This window comes from Bradysia coprophila (genome assembly GCF_014529535.1).
Source record: "Bradysia coprophila strain Holo2 chromosome X unlocalized genomic scaffold, BU_Bcop_v1 contig_20, whole genome shotgun sequence".
NCBI lineage: Eukaryota > Metazoa > Arthropoda > Insecta > Diptera > Sciaridae > Bradysia > Bradysia coprophila.
In genome coordinates, this window is record NW_023503307.1 from 2071150 (window position 1) to 2088519 (window position 17370).

General features: G+C 34.9%; 1 protein-coding gene across 2 annotated transcripts; it reads left to right on the forward strand.

Annotated features, from left to right (window-relative positions):
- Positions 1–573: 573 nt before the first annotated feature.
- On the forward strand, positions 574–16385 carry LOC119068884 (ras-related protein Rab-27A). 2 transcript variants are annotated; one of them, XM_037172750.1, is made up of 6 exons: positions 574–591; positions 15035–15206; positions 15283–15350; positions 15416–15530; positions 15739–15935; positions 16006–16385. In XM_037172750.1, the coding sequence occupies exons 2-6, from the start codon at positions 15051–15053 to the stop codon at positions 16124–16126; spliced, it is 657 nt and encodes a 218-aa protein (XP_037028645.1). In that variant the 5' UTR covers positions 574–591; positions 15035–15050; the 3' UTR covers positions 16127–16385. The 2 variants fall into 2 exon arrangements, with proteins under 2 accessions (XP_037028645.1, XP_037028644.1); XM_037172749.1 differs by lacking the exon at positions 574–591 and adding an exon at positions 848–1151.
- The last annotated feature ends 985 nt before the right edge of the window (positions 16386–17370 follow it).

Genomic DNA, 17370 nt, shown 5'->3' on the forward strand with positions numbered 1-17370 from the left:
TAGTGTGCGGAAATGAGCGACAAAGATATTGCAACACTGGATACAGTGAAATTTAAACATGAATTTGCTTCACCTGTTGTTTTTAGCTGGTCATAGAAAAAAAAAACTAATCTTTATACGGTTGAAATAGTTTCACGCTTGTGGTATTGGTAATACCTCATAAAAGCGTCTGTAGAATTTTGTATGGGTGGAAAAGCTGAAAAACATCAGAAGTCAATTCTTGTCTAAATTTCAGTGAGTTCCCCCCTGTAAACCAAAGGACTGAGATACGAGAAAATTTCCACGAAACCTGTATCGAAATGGTGGAAACGTTATGGTGAAGTTGCAAATTCCTCTACACTATTCCAATTTACATGTTTAACGAAGTAGAACTGGCAACGAAATTGGTATGAATTTAACTGGACTATAAACTTTGCTCGTATATATGGAATATGGACGCAACAAGTATGGGAAATTCTATTTTGAGTATATATACAGACGCACAGTATAAGTATATGCTATACAACAGAGAAAATGTAGCTTTTTGATTATGAAGGTAATATCGAAATATTATCGTTGACAGTATACTCGGAACGCGGAAACTAGCAACAGGTTGGTTGCACATAATATTATAAATGTGAGCTTTAGGGGTTGATCAATCACATCAACGAGAGTTTTAAACACGGGTGTACCACTTTACCATAAAAATTGTCGTAAAATAGCATCGATTTTAGGCAATTGCCGAAGACAATTAAAAGTTACTATAACAGAAAATCGTTGTTGCCGAAAACTACATTCAGAAAATTAAAAAACGATTCGATGTTTTTGAACGACATTCAACAGGGCTGGTACAAAAATCAAAAATGTTCTAAGCAGCGACAATAAAAATTGTTCTAAGTTACACCCCTGTGGTTTTAAATTGTGTATATTGAAGCGTTTTGTGTGTGGATACATAGATTTTTTAGCCACTGAGCGATTTTCCAATTTTTTTTTTCTTGTAATGTGTGTGTTGTGATGGACAGTGATTGAAAAAAAGAAATTGATAGAAAACTCATTACAATGGCAGGAAATGTGATTTTATTATCAGAAATCAAATCCAATTGGCGATGAAATTTGTAACAATTTTTTTTGTACACAAACTAAGAAGATATTTCCCATCAGAAGATATTTTGGTATGTGAATTTTACTGTTGGAGCCTGAATATTATCTATGTTCGAGTGTTCATTAAATATTATTTTCAAAGATATACCTGCACACCAGCAGGACTATAACCAATTCAAAATTTTACAATCAAATACGACTAATTAAAAGTCGATTCGTTGGAAAAATGTATAATTCATAATTGAAACAGAAAATAGAAAGCTGTCCGACTATCAAGCTAATTGAAAACTTTATATTTTATGCAATTCATTAGTAACTTTTGAAACCAGTTTGATTTCATTCAAAAAATTGAGTGCAAGTAAACAAATTGGTTGCACTAGTGCAAAAAACTGTGGATCCTAAGATCCATTGTTTAATCAAGTAATCACATCACACCTGAATAAATTAAATGCATAAAATATACTTGATGACATGTTGTGTCCAGTACTTAAGTAGAATAGTTATAGGCAACTCAAAACCATAGTGTGAAAAATTTGCAAACCTTATATGCCTCTGTTGCATAAATACTTATATGAATCTCTCCGCAAAGTACTTTATTAGACCCACGATGTGTGTTGCAACACGTCCTCGAGTCTAATAAAGTACTTCGCACTCGATGTCATAAATAATCAATTTGAGCAACCGAGTGATATATGTTTTCAGGCCCTAGATGTGTAATTGTCACTCAACACAACTAGTGGCTAAGAAAGCATTTAACCTTGAGTAGCACACCACGTTTTTCACAATATAAGTATTGGAGATTTGACCGAGTTGAGAAAACAACCATGTTGAAAGTAGTGTAGTGCACCAATGATTGATTGCCGATTCTATTTCATTGAAAATTTTAATTTTTATCTTTTCACACACGATTTCTTGTACACTTCGGCTACACCTCCATCCATGCATCTATTTTGATCCATTCTGAATTCGAACACCTGACAACCCGAACTATTTGGACTACTCACACAGTCCATTTCGGACCACAGTCTCACGTTTCCAACATTCACTTTCAATCTTTCATCTATTATAAAAGGCAAAAATGCAACTGTGGAATCCGTGAGATCTGTGGTTCGAAATTGTCTACGCGCATTAATGTGATTCTTCTTTCATAAATAACTATTACATCATTCGTTGCAATTTTAACAATAGTTTTTGTATCGCAACTGTACAAATAGAATATTACTACTTCGATAGAACTACATGCACACACAAAGTTGCAAGAATTAAGCAACATTAAAAGTCACGTCAACATGTCAATCAAAGAAGCGTTTGATACGCGCTTACCCTCATTAAAAAAAAAAGGGGAATCGACAAAGTCATTTCCACGAGCAAGTTTACCGTAGATTCGTTTAAAAATTTCCAGTTTCTTTAACTTGAAGCAATTAGTTATCCAGGAGTTTTTCCAGACACTTAGATGGTGTATGATTGCTTTGCTAAAGTTATTTTTAATTGAGGGATAATTACAAGAAAATTACGGTACGAAAAAAAAAAGAATTAAAACGTAGAAATTCGTGTAACAGATAGTATTACAGTCTGGTAGAACAACAGTTTATATTATTCCGCTGGTTCAAGTGAATTATGAATTAAAATGTTCATAATTAATTCAGCATCCGATGTTTTTAAAGATATTCACTTACGACCTTTCGAACGGCCTTCATACTGTCTTCTAAATCATATGCATAGCGGCAATTTGATTATGGTACATTTCTTACCAATGGGGCAAATGATGGAAATGGTACTTCTTGTGTGAAATTTGGCGATCGAGGCGTAGCCGAAAACACAAAAACTTGAGGCAAAGTTTTGGATCCGTGCAGAAAAGTTAACTTTACCTCACGTTTTCGAATACAATTATTTATTATCTACTGTGACAAATGCGCCTACCTTAAAAATCGTCGGCCAAGACAGACACGCAAATTATTTTTCATGTATGAGGCCAAGAACCCGAGAAAATTTTCGCTCCGTCTTTGGCCCCGGAAGTGGCACTTTTTACGTATGCAAAACAGTACTCAATGATAAATTCCTAAACTGTAAGTGCTACTGTGCCATACAGTAGAGCAATATTCTTTTTGTCATTGAGTTTAAACTTTAGATGACACTCTCAATTAAGAGACTCCATTGGAATTCCTTTGATTTCACCCATGAAGAACAGTTTTCTTTTGGCTGATAAAAGATTTATAACAAAAAAAATATATGTAGTTGTGGTGGGTTTGGCTCTTCCTTACATCCTAATTTGATGGAACGAAAGAGAGCAATCCGCAACAATGTGACACATTTCACCGCTACTTAATTAAATTTTAGTCCCTCTACTGAAAGCTAATATATTTTCATATCATTATACCAGGGATCAAGCCCGTACAAACCGAAATAGTCAACATTGTCATTAAGAGACTTTTCCAGAAAAGGGAATAATAAAATCAAACGAAAATCGTTATTCTGTGCATGATTAAAGTACACAGCCACAATGGCATGCATTGTGTGTTTGATCGAAAGAAGGTGTAATTGGTAATGTACTATAATACGTTGATCATGGCCGCTTTTAACCGAAGATTAAATGACGTTCCTTGTATACAATCGATACAACTATACGTTCCCTTATGAGGACGCACCGATCTAGAAGATTTTCAATCGAACTGCGTAGGCACAAATTGGTTATAACTCAATCACCTCCATCAATAATTAAATAATTAAATTGCAAATACATAACGATTTTGCTCGCAAAACGACTCTTGCATCGAGACTCTCATACTGTCAATATATGCTTGTCCATGGACGGTTTTATCTATCATGCAACAGAAATGGGAATGCAAAATGAATGGGAGGCACATTGGAAATTCAATTCATTATTTTTTTTAACAAAACAGTGCTGAGTGTTAGAGAAATAATGTTTGCTACAGCAAATTATTATATATTATTAATTTAAGCCATTTAAGATGCGGACATATGGAAATATCATAGGAATTGTTTGTCGGTACAATTTCTACAAAATCCGATTCCCTCAAAAAGACTGCTATAATAAGCAGAGTTATGTATTTTGAATTAGAAAGTTATCCCAGAAAGTCTTTTGTTTGCATCTATACAAAAACTCAACCGAAGTATAGTTGTTGTTTGATGTTTCCTAAAAAGTATGACGAAATTCCACATAAAAGAATGTTTCGTACTCTTCAGATATCTTAAAACCATGTCCTGTAGGCAATGATGGAACAATGAAGAATATACTTACTTCGAGAGGAAACGACGCACAATCAAATACTGTGATGGGGCCTATTTTCCGTTTTCGGGAAGGGAAGGAAATATGAGAATTAATGGTTACCTACTTACATTCAAAGGCACAAAAGTGACATCAACGTCTACCTCGGCACACATAGTACACTACTTCGACAGAAGATGCTTGCTTCTCATCAAATTTATTAGATGTATTGATGGAATAATTTGTATTTTAGAGTACTTATGGACAGTGATCTCCTATACATCCTGAACTGAACATTGTATTTGTGAAAAGCGAAAATTCGTTGAATTAAAAACTGTTTCACTTTACTCTCGCGAACAGCCACTCACCATAAAAGACTCAATTTGAGATAGAAGAATTTTTCTTTTATTTCGACGATATGTATTGACACAGTTGATACAGTTAGGTTTTTAAAAAATAAATCCTTTCCGAGGTTAAACACAATGATTTTCATATGTGCGTAGTGTGATTAACCGTTTTTATTCACGAAACAAAATATCAAGTCGTCAACAAAAACACAGGTGACAGTTCGGAAGAGAAATTTTCCTTACCAAAACAAGAGGTGAGAAAATAGACATTTTCTTCCTCTCAAACTGCCATCAAACAAAAAACGTCAACAAAACACCATCGTATGGTAGTGAGTGAGATAAAAAGATGAAAGCTAGAGTTTTAGTGTGAATTTTGATGATACGAGACGAAGCCGATGTCAATAAACACACAAAAACGAGACTTTTCATCTTTTTATCCCGAGTTATGTAATGGATTTAACATGCTGATAGCGTCGAAAGAAGTGCTCGAAACATGACAATAGTATTTTACATGACTAGGGATGAAAAGTAGAGTTTTCGTGTGAGTTTTGTTGATCCGAGGCGTAGCCGATGTCAATAAACACACTAAAACGAGACTTATCATTTTTATTCCGAGTTATGTAATGGATTTTACATGCTGAGGGCAACGATAGAAGTGCTTGAAACATGAAAAGTAGGGTTTTCGACGCATGTAGCATGTAAAAACTATTTAACAACACGACCTTGTGTAAAAATGAAAAATTCGCAATTTATTTCACTATTTAACAGAGGATGCTACTTAGATGCTAAGTACTTTGTGTCATTTGGCTCATTTGTATGGAAATCACAGTTTTCAAAAATGTTTATATAAAATCGATTGTTAAGGACGAACGACAATTTGCACCGTTCAATAATAATTTGGTAAAATGGACCGTCAACCTAATTGTCAAAGCATACGATGAATTTCCAGTGAAAACAAGGTGAAAAACGTGTCCGCTTCATTGGTGGGCGACGTTTCTTTTTTTTGGTTGGAAAGGGTACACCGATGAACGAAATGTCAACAGGAAAAGCTATAATTATAATTAACATTTAACGTCATTGAAATTAAAGTTATTGGCGGCGTGTAAGAGTAATTTTTCAAGTTAAAATACAAGACTATTTTTGTAAAAAAGTCACCTGTGTGCGCGCAACGAATTTCAAGCATACTCTAAATAGAGTACTGAAACTGGACCATTCTCTATTTGTCACCTGTCAGTCGAAGCACTTTTGCTTGAAGTGCGTTGGTGCAGGAGAATAAAGGCAATTTCAAACTTCAGTTCACATAGTAACGTAGTAACATAGTAGTAATTTGTAGCAGTTTTGATTATTTTCTATGAAACCTTAAAGTTAGAATAAAAATCGTACCACTCGCAAAAACCTATTGTAAGGGAATTGTAGAACTCATTGTTTTTGCTTCCACTAATTTTTGTGCATTCGGTATTACATTCCTCCATGAAGGGTGACATTCGATCACCTTCGATCACGCAAATTAAAGAAATCTTTTTCATGAACATTGAGTTAAATGTTTAAACGTTTGCAAATGTGTTCGTAATGTGTAGACGAGCGAGTGAGAATAAAACTCATTGAATAAGGCAAGTGCTTAAATCAATGTATCTAAGTCAATCCAAAACCAATAGGTTCCACACTATTGCTGCACATAGAAGTGTAGGATGAAAAAGGAAAATTTCATTAAATCATACATAAGATTCATTTCTATGACTAAACTCTTTCTTTACTTGAACTCCTAACGTCGTTACTGGCAGTCTAGTGACACTCTCAATACAAGTGAATACACTCACCCATTTCTATGCAAAGGCGAAGAGCGTTGTGTCTTTTTTACGCACCGCTGACGGTGTAAAATCTAACGCAAATTTAGCAACTGAAACATTTCAATTCAATCAGTAATGCGAGTAGGAATTATAATTGACGCAGTGAATTGTTTAGATTTCCTAGAATCCCATCCATACACTAAAAACATAATGTAGAGGTATTGTCTGAAGTAGCACACTAAGCCAAAGTTAATTGAAAAATTTCAGGACTCCCTGTCAGTCTTGAGGCATTTTTTAGGAAAACATTTCCATTTCTGTAGTAATGTGCACGTATAATGTAGCGCATGTTAAATCGTTCAATTGCCGATAGCTGTTGTTGTGTAGACGAGTTCTTTTTTTTCTACTAAAGCCTTTGGGTCAAGGTGAAAACCTTCCAGGGTAATGTATAAACGTTTGATGCAATTTTGTTTATGTAGATTGTATTTTTACATTAAATCTTCGTTGAAGGTTGATTACAGATTCAGTTAAATGGAACATGATTCATAAAATAATACTTTTGGTTTGAATGTAAAATCACAGGGCCCATCCATCATTACGCAGAACAAAAAAAAGAGAAGAAATTCCGAGAAAGCAATCGATAATATAATGGGAGATATTATTTGTATACGATTTGGATTGCTTTTCGACAATAATTTATTCGATATACATTTCGGGGAGGGGGACAGAAGGCATGTGTAAATACACCTGTCGGAAGGTCGTATGATTTTGATTCACCATTTCAACAATTATTGTCAATCAGCAACAGTTTTTCCACTTTCACCGACGCATTGTCGTCGTAACCTTGACATGATATATTTACCTTACATTCGTTTAATTAAACGAAATGTTCTGTTATCAGTTCACACCAATTGAAGTTCGTTGCTTCGTTACGGAGTTTAATAACCAGAGCTGAAAATATTCAGTCAATTTTCATTAAGTTGCGGCAGAGCCAATATTATGTGTATACAATGAGCAAATAATAATCACATTTATCAACGCTAACCTTTATTAGCATACATGGCATACATATTGGGCATATATATTGTATTTAACCGTAAAACCTTATCAAAATTAAGCACATGAATATTCAATTAAATTTAATCATTTATTACTGCTTATACACCTCTGCCATACGTTCCGAGGCTGTTACATAAACATTAAAAGAAAAATGAAAAGAAAAACATAAAAATGGTGATACAAAAGGCAAATATTCTCCAGCAACGAAACTTTTCAGCTATTCGGCAGATTTTTTGTAATCGGAACAGATAAATAAAACATTGAGAAGTTCTTGTTGGTATACAAAGCATTCAGAGTAAAACTATTGCGTTGTTTCGATATACTGTTATCACCCGATATCCAATTTTAAATCAGCTGCATATCGTCGGCTAGTTTCTATTTTTCGAAGCATGTATTGTATTATGCTTTAGGGGGGATGTACCACTGTAGCAGTGTGTAGCAATGTAGCAGTTATGTCGAGCGTTGTCAAACACATCATAATTTATGTTTGAACTATACAAGTGAGTATTTCAAATTTTAGACAAAATTAAACGAAGAGACTATTGGCACCGGGTGGCTAATACTGTGGCACCAGGTGCCAATAGTCTCTTTATTATTCTAGTGCTAATCGCACCCGGTGCCATTAGCCACAGTATTGTAAAGAGACTATTGGCACCCGGAAAAAATAAAATTTTAATAATAATTTGTTTTGTACACAATCCTAGGGATATCATCTTTTTACGAAATGTAACGTAAAGGTTCGATCTTAGGAAATTCGTCCTTTTGCAAAATATAACGTAAAGACGGTTTGTTCGATACCTTGGAATTAATCCCTTTACGAAATATAACGTATATGCGTTCTGTAGAATACTAGGGAATTCATCCTTCTATACGAAATGAAACGTGAAGCCTTTTTGTTGGATCATAGGGAATTCATTCTTTTAGGAAATGTAACGTAATGTTATCGAGCAATTCGCCTTTACATCATATTTATCAATAGGATGAATTCCCTAAGATCGGACAAACTACCTTTACGTTACATTTCGTAAAATAATCAATTCCTCAGGACCCAGCAATCTGTGTTATATTTAGTAAAAGGATTAAGTACCTAGTATCGAACAACCCGTCTTTACGTTACATTTCGCAAGAATATGGATTCGCTAGGATTGTGTACAAAACAAGTTTAATTTTCAAAATATCCGAAATATTGATTCAAATTTTAATTTTTCCGGGTGCCAATAGTCTCTTTATAATACTGTGGCTAATGGCACCTGCAGCCTCGTGTCATAATCACACATCTAGAGCCTAATAAAGTACTTCGCACTCGATGTCATAAATACCTGTTATAATTTGCAACCCCTCACTCGGGCAAAATAATAAACTTCAAACAGGAACGTAACCAACTGTTATTTTCAAGGCTGTATACTTTGGGGAGGTCACGCAGATCGCCATTTTATTAGATACGCGGGAACACACCTTTTCCATACAAACAAATTCACCAAAATTGAATTTGTATGGCGTTGTGAATTTTTTGTATGAAACGTGGTGTGTAACCCGCGTATTTGCATCTGCGTGACCTCCCCAAAGTATACAGCCTTGAGTATTTTCGCTGAACAAAATCACTATGGCACAGCTCTGCTTCTAGCATGAACACAAGAAATATTCGGAGGCTTATGCAATCAAAATAGGCCTTGCAAATGAGTCATGATTTCTTGGTGTGAATAAATAACAGCACACAACACATGCAATCGTACACGCATACATATTTGACAATTTGAAGGTTTTTTGGCGTTGCAAAAATGAGTTTTCGTGCTAGAAGCAGTGCTATGACTATGAACATTGCTCGTCCCTAATATATAGGTAGTCAATTATTTGTGTTGTCGCTGTCCAGTATTAGGTAAAAGGAATACAGCGATGTACACTATAATAATAATGACACCGGTGCGGTGGTGATGGGTTAGATAGGCATCAGCTAAAAATGAAACACACCTCCGTTGGTGCCGATTAACGATAACGTCTGCGTCTGTATTAGCCGCATTAAACAAAAAGTAAATAATAAGAAGGTGATTTTTTTTTTGAATCGGACACACAATTTTTGTTTCCGGACGTTTATGCAGCTATCGATAGGGAATTTCAAGGTGATCATTTCATAGAAGGTTTTTTTTAAACGACCTCTCCGGCTCGGGACGACTCTGAGAAAATTTCAAAATTTCAAAATCATGACTTTTTCAGAAAATTTTACCCCCGAATGAAACGATCTAATGGTAGTTTGTAGAGAATTGACAGACGATTCTAATAAAAGTATCGTCGGGTCGAAAGGCTGTGTAGCTGTGAGTCAGGGTGAGGCATCAAAGTCCAATTTTATGGTTTGGTCAATGAGTACCCCAACCGATTTTTCATTTTACTGGCTTAAAATGAAGGCTAGTACATCCCATTTAACATATCAAAGAATTGGGAGGGTTTTTTTTTCAATTTTTTCAAAAAATCTTAAAAACGTTTCTTATGGGTGCCCACATTCCTCAGATTTTTTTAATGGAAATGTATGGAAAGTTCGACTAAAAATGAAATTAATTGTCTCTGGTCTACCGAACAATTTTTTGCTCTAACAACAAATTTAAGATTTTTACATTGTGAATGTGAAAAACTTTCACTGATTTTTTCACCATCGGGAACCTTTCTGGTCATGTCTAGCTCATCCACTGCTGGGTATAGCTTCAGTTGCTAGTATATCTCATAGTCTGAGACCGCACCTTTCCAAAAATACCAAACTTGTCCTATTCGCTATCTGGCTTGTATTCTTCACGATGTCAAATATGTGGGTAAGTCGACCTACTCGAAAGATTTTTGAGACAGTCTTAACCGAAATAAAGTTACAAATTATGTCTTATAAGATGTTTATGGACTCATTTAATGAAGTTCACATGCAAGGTGATATATTCTGATATTTCTTGATATAGTAAAAGTCCATAGACTTAGACATACAGATCATTGAGTACTTCTGGTCACCGAATGACTACTGAACGTGCTAAGAAATTCCCTATCGATAGCATCATAAACGTCCGGAAACAAAAATGGTGTGTCCGATTCAAAAACGTTTTCACCAGAAAGTGATCGAATTGGGTTGGTCGTCAACAACTCTATTGATCTTTATCTGCCTAGAACGATAATCTCGCATTTATCTCTCTGGGGAAAATCTGCCTGTACAGGCAACGTTTTCTGTATTGGTACAGGCAACGTTTTCTGTATTGGTACAGGCAACGTTTTCTGTATTGGTACAGGCAACGTTTTCTGTATTGGTACAGGCAATTTTTCTGTAATGGTCAACTAAAATATACCAATTAGGGTATACCAAAATCGCCCAAAACGACTTACAGTGGAGGTGTGACGCAAGGTCCTGTTATCCACTTACAAAAGAACTGATATCGGTGTAGGTGACGCTTACAGATTCGACACGCAAAAAGGTATGCGTTACAAATGGCAGCTGATGAGGAAAGTACGCGAAAGTTTTATCAACAAAAATCTTACCAGAAAAATTTTAGGAAGAAAATTATAATAAAAAAGTTTGCGTCAAAAAGTGGCAGATGTTGACGAAGGAATTCAACGAATTAAATAAGTGGGAAGTAGTAGGAGCGGAGGGGGAAAAGTCAAAAAAGTTGTGTATATATGTTCCTCAGTCCTGCGGAATTTCTTTTTGTCAAATTTTTCAGTGTGAACGGACTTGCGTCACGGCCCTTCACCACTAACGTAGGGCCATGATCAGTGGAAAATCACTTCATTTCTTAGTATTAGAGATTAAAATGAAGTTTTTATTCAACTTCCAACCATTTTTTATGAATGTAGCGAAATGTATCATATATCCTTTGTTGATACTTATGATGTTGTTAGACAAAAAACATTCCATGAACTTCATAAAGTAATTGCTCGGAACGTTGATGATTCTGGGAATAGTTAAATTACATAGCTCTATCATTGTAAATATTCTATATGAATATGGAAACCAAAAAAAGGCACAACCAGAGTGATAGGTGGATCCAGGATTAGAAAATGTTTATTCTTCTTTTAAGCTGCAAAACAAAAGCGGTTGAATACGAAAGGCTTAGAGGTTAGTGTAAACGGTAATCGTTTAGGGCCTGTCAACTGTCAACATTTCGTTGTGATGGATACCTGGAAACCAATTGTCTAAGGTTTCTGCTGTACGGCACGTGGAAGCAACGTGCATATCAGTCACTACTTACACTTACGAGCAAATAGTCCTTTACATAATAAGAGATAAAAATATGAAAAGTAGAGTTTTCGTGTGTATTTCGTTGGTTCGAGACGAAGCTGAGGTCATACCAAAACCAAACTTTTCGTTGTTATCCCGAGTTATGAATACATTTTACATGCTTTTGAGCTTAAAGTCAATTGACTTTTCATCCATACGGTTTTATTAAGCCTCTTTCAAAAATGTTTGTTAAGGCAGCACGTTTCGCCAGGAGTGGTCTAACGAGAAAAATTTGATTTGACTAGTACCTTCATTTCTTCTCTCCCGGGTAACATTAAATCCTAGGACATTGATTGTGAAACTTGTAAACATTTAACCACATATTTGTACGTTCATAAAGAATCGAGAACGTAAGGTCATATCATATCAAACTCTAAATTATATAAATACTCAAAATTTACAACAGTTGATTGATCCTTGGATTGATATTGTAACGCACGTAATAAACTTTACCGGGAAGTCTTTGTAAGGGAAACCATTTCAGTTTATTTCGCCATTCACCGAATAACGTCGTAGGTCGAGGTCGCAATATCTTTCTCATGTCTTCTGTTCCATACGTTATCGACATTTGCTCAGGTAATGCTTGAAAAGGGATTTTAAGAAATTATATAATCGCCTTTCTATTCCAATATTGTGTATTGATTGTACCCTCTTTGGTCCGATAAATGTATCACGTTTCAATGAGTTTCAATACAACCGCACAAAATCAATACAACGTCCAGTATCGGATGGATGTAATTAATTAATAACGACTTGTGCTAAAATCCTTGTTCGTTTTTTTTACAAATTTATTTTGAACGTTTAGAGGGAGTAAATCGAATTTCGATTAATTCAAATTCTGTACAGGCTACGAGGAGAGAAAGTATACGGTTGCCACTCAACTTCGGCCGAACGTTTTTTTTTTGTTGTTATATTTAAATCAACGATTTTCCTGAAACGTATACGTTGTAATGTGTAATCAGAATAATGAAATCCTTTATTATGATAAGACAAGGAGTGAATGTCTTTCAGAGATGTTTCCTTTGAATGTGATGTATTCAATGAGATCATTAAATTTAGCTTAAAACTCAGTGAGTGACTGACTGCTTTATCGGAGAGAGTCCTTAGTGAATGTGTATCAAATTTTTGTTTGTAAAACGAGATCTGTAAATAAAAAAGTGAATTTATTTAAATGTTCCGGTGTACATTTTAAACGATAGAAATGATGTAGTCAAGAGAGTTGTGCTATTAAACCAATTGTTTATTCGTATTGTGTTTTAAAATCGAATTTATTGTATATTTTAATGGAAAACTTTTCATGTGGAAAAAGCAACCTGATTATTTTATATTATTCTTTTGATGGATGAAAGCTTGCAATGTTGAGCTCAACATTTTCCAATTCTGAGCAGAGATTTTCGTATACAAAAACTACGAAATTTATGAGCTATTGCCATTGTATAAATTTAAGAAGTATGGTAAGACTAGTGAAGTAATAGATTTTGTTGTCTTGCGGCTAGAAAATGCTCAAAACTGATTTTTTGCATTTTCTGGCCACAAGACAACAAAGTACTGTACTGTTTTGTTGGGAAATCTTGTGGTATGCATTTTTCGCCTTTGACTGGAAATACAACCTCCTCGAACCCCTCAACAAAAAATGTCCCAGCAAGACAGTAATGTACTATTGTGCCACCGAGAATTGAAATACGACTCTTTTCAACATTCATTTTAGTGTTGTAAAGTGACTTATTTCAGCACCCGTTTGATGTGATATTACAACACTCAAAACAGTGTTGAAATGGAATTTGTATGAGTTGTTACAGCATTCGTTTGAGAAAATGCAAAGCAATGTGATCGATCAAATTTGAAGAGTGATTGTTTACAATGAAAATTATGATTTTTTGTGCTCTTGTCTATTTCAATTCTCGGTTGGCACAAAGCATGATGTGTTACACGTATTGTAATGAGATTTTTTCAGCACACGACCCAATTTTCCTTACTCGCTCCGCTCGTAAGGAAAACTTGGGTCTAGTGCTGAAAAAATCAACATTACAATACTTGTAACACAACATACTATTATACACTTACGGGTCCAAAACAGGGACTATTTTGAGAAATCGAATTTCTCAAAATTTCTCAATTATTTCTCAAAAATTTCTCAAATTTCTCAAAATTCTCAAATTTCTCAAAAATTTCTCAAAGATTTCTCAAAGAATTTCTCAAATTTCTCAAAATTTCTCAAAGAATTTCTCAAAAATAGTCCCTGGTCCAAAATCGTTCGTTAGTCGATTTTCATGAACCTAAACCACTCAATAATATATGTACGTACACCGATTGCAAGTTCGAGAGTAGTAGTAGTACACATCGCATATGTATGTGTTACAGCATCTAGAATTGTGCTAGATGAGAGTGGATTTGAGGGCATAGGGATGAAATTTTTCCATTGGATCTATAGACTCGATCAATATGGAAATCGGTATCATGGACACCGTTACCATGGAAACCGATACCATCAAACAAGGCGCAGACAGACGTGAAATCCACAGTTTCCATAAAGTAGACCACATAACTTAAATGTAATGGAAAGAATAAATTAACGACAAATCAAAACGAAACACAAATTTCGATTATTAAAAGGAATTTGTGCCACCGAGAATTGAAATACGACTCTTTTCAGCACTCATTTTAGTGTTGTAAAGTGACTTATTTCAGCACCCGTTTGATGTGATATTACAACACTCAAAGCAGTGTTGATCTGGAATTTGTATGAGTTGTTACAGCATTCGTTTGAGAAAATGCAAAGCAATGTGATCGATCAAATTTGAAGAGTGATTGTTTACAATGAAAATTATGATTTTTTGTGCTCTTGTCTATTTCAATTCTCGGTTGGCACAAAGCATGATGTGTTACACGTATTGTAATGAGATTTTTTCAGCACACGACCCAATTTTCCTAGTGCTGAAAAAATCAACATTACAATACTTGTAACATACTAATTTGATATTCCTATTGTTTTTATAGATACATCCCTTTCAGTGACTATTCGCTTTATGAAATTGGCGTATTTACAGTGCTAGAAAACCATTAACCTTATTTCGTTTTAAACCACATTTTCCCATCGTTTTCGCCCTTAATAAAATTTGCGTTTATGGAGAATAATTCTATTTTAATTACATTACCTAATTACACCTCAAAATTTGGGGTTTTGTTCAGAGTAAATATTATACTTTTATCTCAGTCAATTAACCATATCATTATGAGCCCTGCTCTTCAATATGTTTACAATAATAGATTTTCGAAAATTTTCAACCCCAATTAGGATACCAATATAATAAATGGCTTCAGCCGTAGACTATGATTATTTAATCAAATTTTTGGCACTTGGTGAAAGTGGAAGCGGGAAAACGAGCTTTCTGTATCAATACACCGACGGTAATTTTCAGTCGAGATTTATTTCAACGGTTGGTATCGATTTCCGGGAAAAACGTTTGGTAATTTAATCACTGCAAAATTAAATTGATCGAGTAATCGAATCAACGTTTCTATTCTATCTTTCGAATTTTTTAGATTTACAGAGCTAATGGACGGAATAATCGTATTCATTTACAACTGTGGGACACTGCTGGTCAAGAACGGTAACTTTAATTTTGATTTGATTTAAATTGAGAGTTTTGTTTTGAAAACGGTAATGCGTTCGCAGATTTCGCAGTTTAACAACCGCATTTTATCGGGACGCAATGGGATTCTTGTTAATATTTGACTTATCAAATGAAAAATCGTTTTTGGAAGTCGTGAACTGGTTGGAACAGTTAAAGGTATACACATAAACAAACACAGACAATAAAGTTATCGTTTATGTTTGAGAATAGTTATTTTGTAGATGCTATTCGCAGTCAAGTTTTCCAAATCGTATACGCTATAGTACAGCATTATACGAAGTAGTATGGCGACTGCGAATAGCAACTTCATTATTAGTGAGATACGTATCAAACTTTGTACATTTACAATTAATTAATTATTTAGGTTCATGCTTACTGTGAAAATCCGGACATTGTTCTATGTGGCAATAAGAGTGACCTGGAACACTTACGCGTCATTAGCGAAGCCCGAGCCAGACAATTAGCCGAAAAATATAATTTGGTGTACATTGAAACAAGTGCGGCTACAGGTCAAAATGTTCGAAGAGCTGTTGATATTTTGTTGGATAAAGTTATGGCAAGGTAATGAGCGCCGCTTTCGTGCCAATTAAATATTTTCGTTGTTTTCGCACTTAATCGAAACATTTTCTAGAATGCAAAATGCTGTTGATCGATCGAGATTGCCAGGAAGGCGTGGTCAGCCGAGAAAATTCGACGATCCATATCTGTACCAAACTGTTACGATTGCACCAAATAAGAGATGCTCCTGTTAATCATCACAACGTTAATTCTTTTTATCGAAGTTTTGTTACGAAGAAAATTGTTGATGTTTAGGGTCGATGTACACAAATAAGCGGACGGTCGATACTCGAACTGTATGAAAAATTGGTCCAGTTTGTATTTCCTTTAAAAAAATAAAAATACGGGAGGGTGGCACCAGTGCCTATTTTCGTTCCAGCTCGTCGATAAAGCCTTTGCGTAGAAATCTAGTGCTTCAGCAAAAAACGAGATTAGATGTGCGACGAACTGGAACAAAAATGGAAAATGCTCAGCAAATTAGAAACTGGCTTAATGTGCACAACAATAATAAAAATCGAATTTTCTTCCATTTAAAATTGCCATAACGGCATTGTGCATTGCATACGCATGCATAGCTTCGACATACTGTTCGCTCTGTGGTGTATACTCAGCCTTATACGGAAAACGTATAGTAGCTTCACATTACTAGAAAAAACTGTTGTTGACTTTTATACTTTTTCTTGTTGCACGTTCGAGGCATGATACATGCGGATGGTGTTTTAGAATCGGTATTATTTAACGTCTATAAATTTACGACTTTAATTTTGTTTTTTTGTTTTTCGACGAATAATTCAGCTTTTATGTTCAACAAAAGAGCTTCCACATTTTATCAGAAAAGCAGAAAGTTTGATTTTCGGCTGACATTCAGTCAGAACACACAACACAAAGATCCAAACAGTAAATATTGCGACATAAATCATTAGATTTTCGTCTACTCTTTCGATTTTACGGCCATCAAAGAGAGCTATTTGGATCAGGGTAAAATTTCAACACAAAAAAAGTACTTGGGAGAAATGAAAATTGATAGAAGTTTACTTTGGACATATACAATAGTTCTAACATCATCTGTTGAAACATTATTTCCTGTGACAGCACTCCTTCGGAACATATCAGACTTGACACCTCAAATTTAAGTTTTTCATGACATTTTCAGGTTTTTATTTTCAACAATTAGATCCCGAAAAACTGAACCCTGGTCTAAAACATGTTCAGCTTGTTCTGTTTAGAGCAGTAGCAAATGAGTTTCCCAATTAGTGTGGTAGCACAGGTAACCATTATTGTAGTTCACTCTAATACTAGTTACTGCTTTGCTCGCGTAAAAAAATCCCACGTTCGTACCCAATGTGTTACTGCTATTCTTCTCCGTTTTTATCTCATTTCGTATGCTATTTCAAATGGCAAGTGAGAGAAATCAGAGAGACCAAAAAGAACAGCTAAG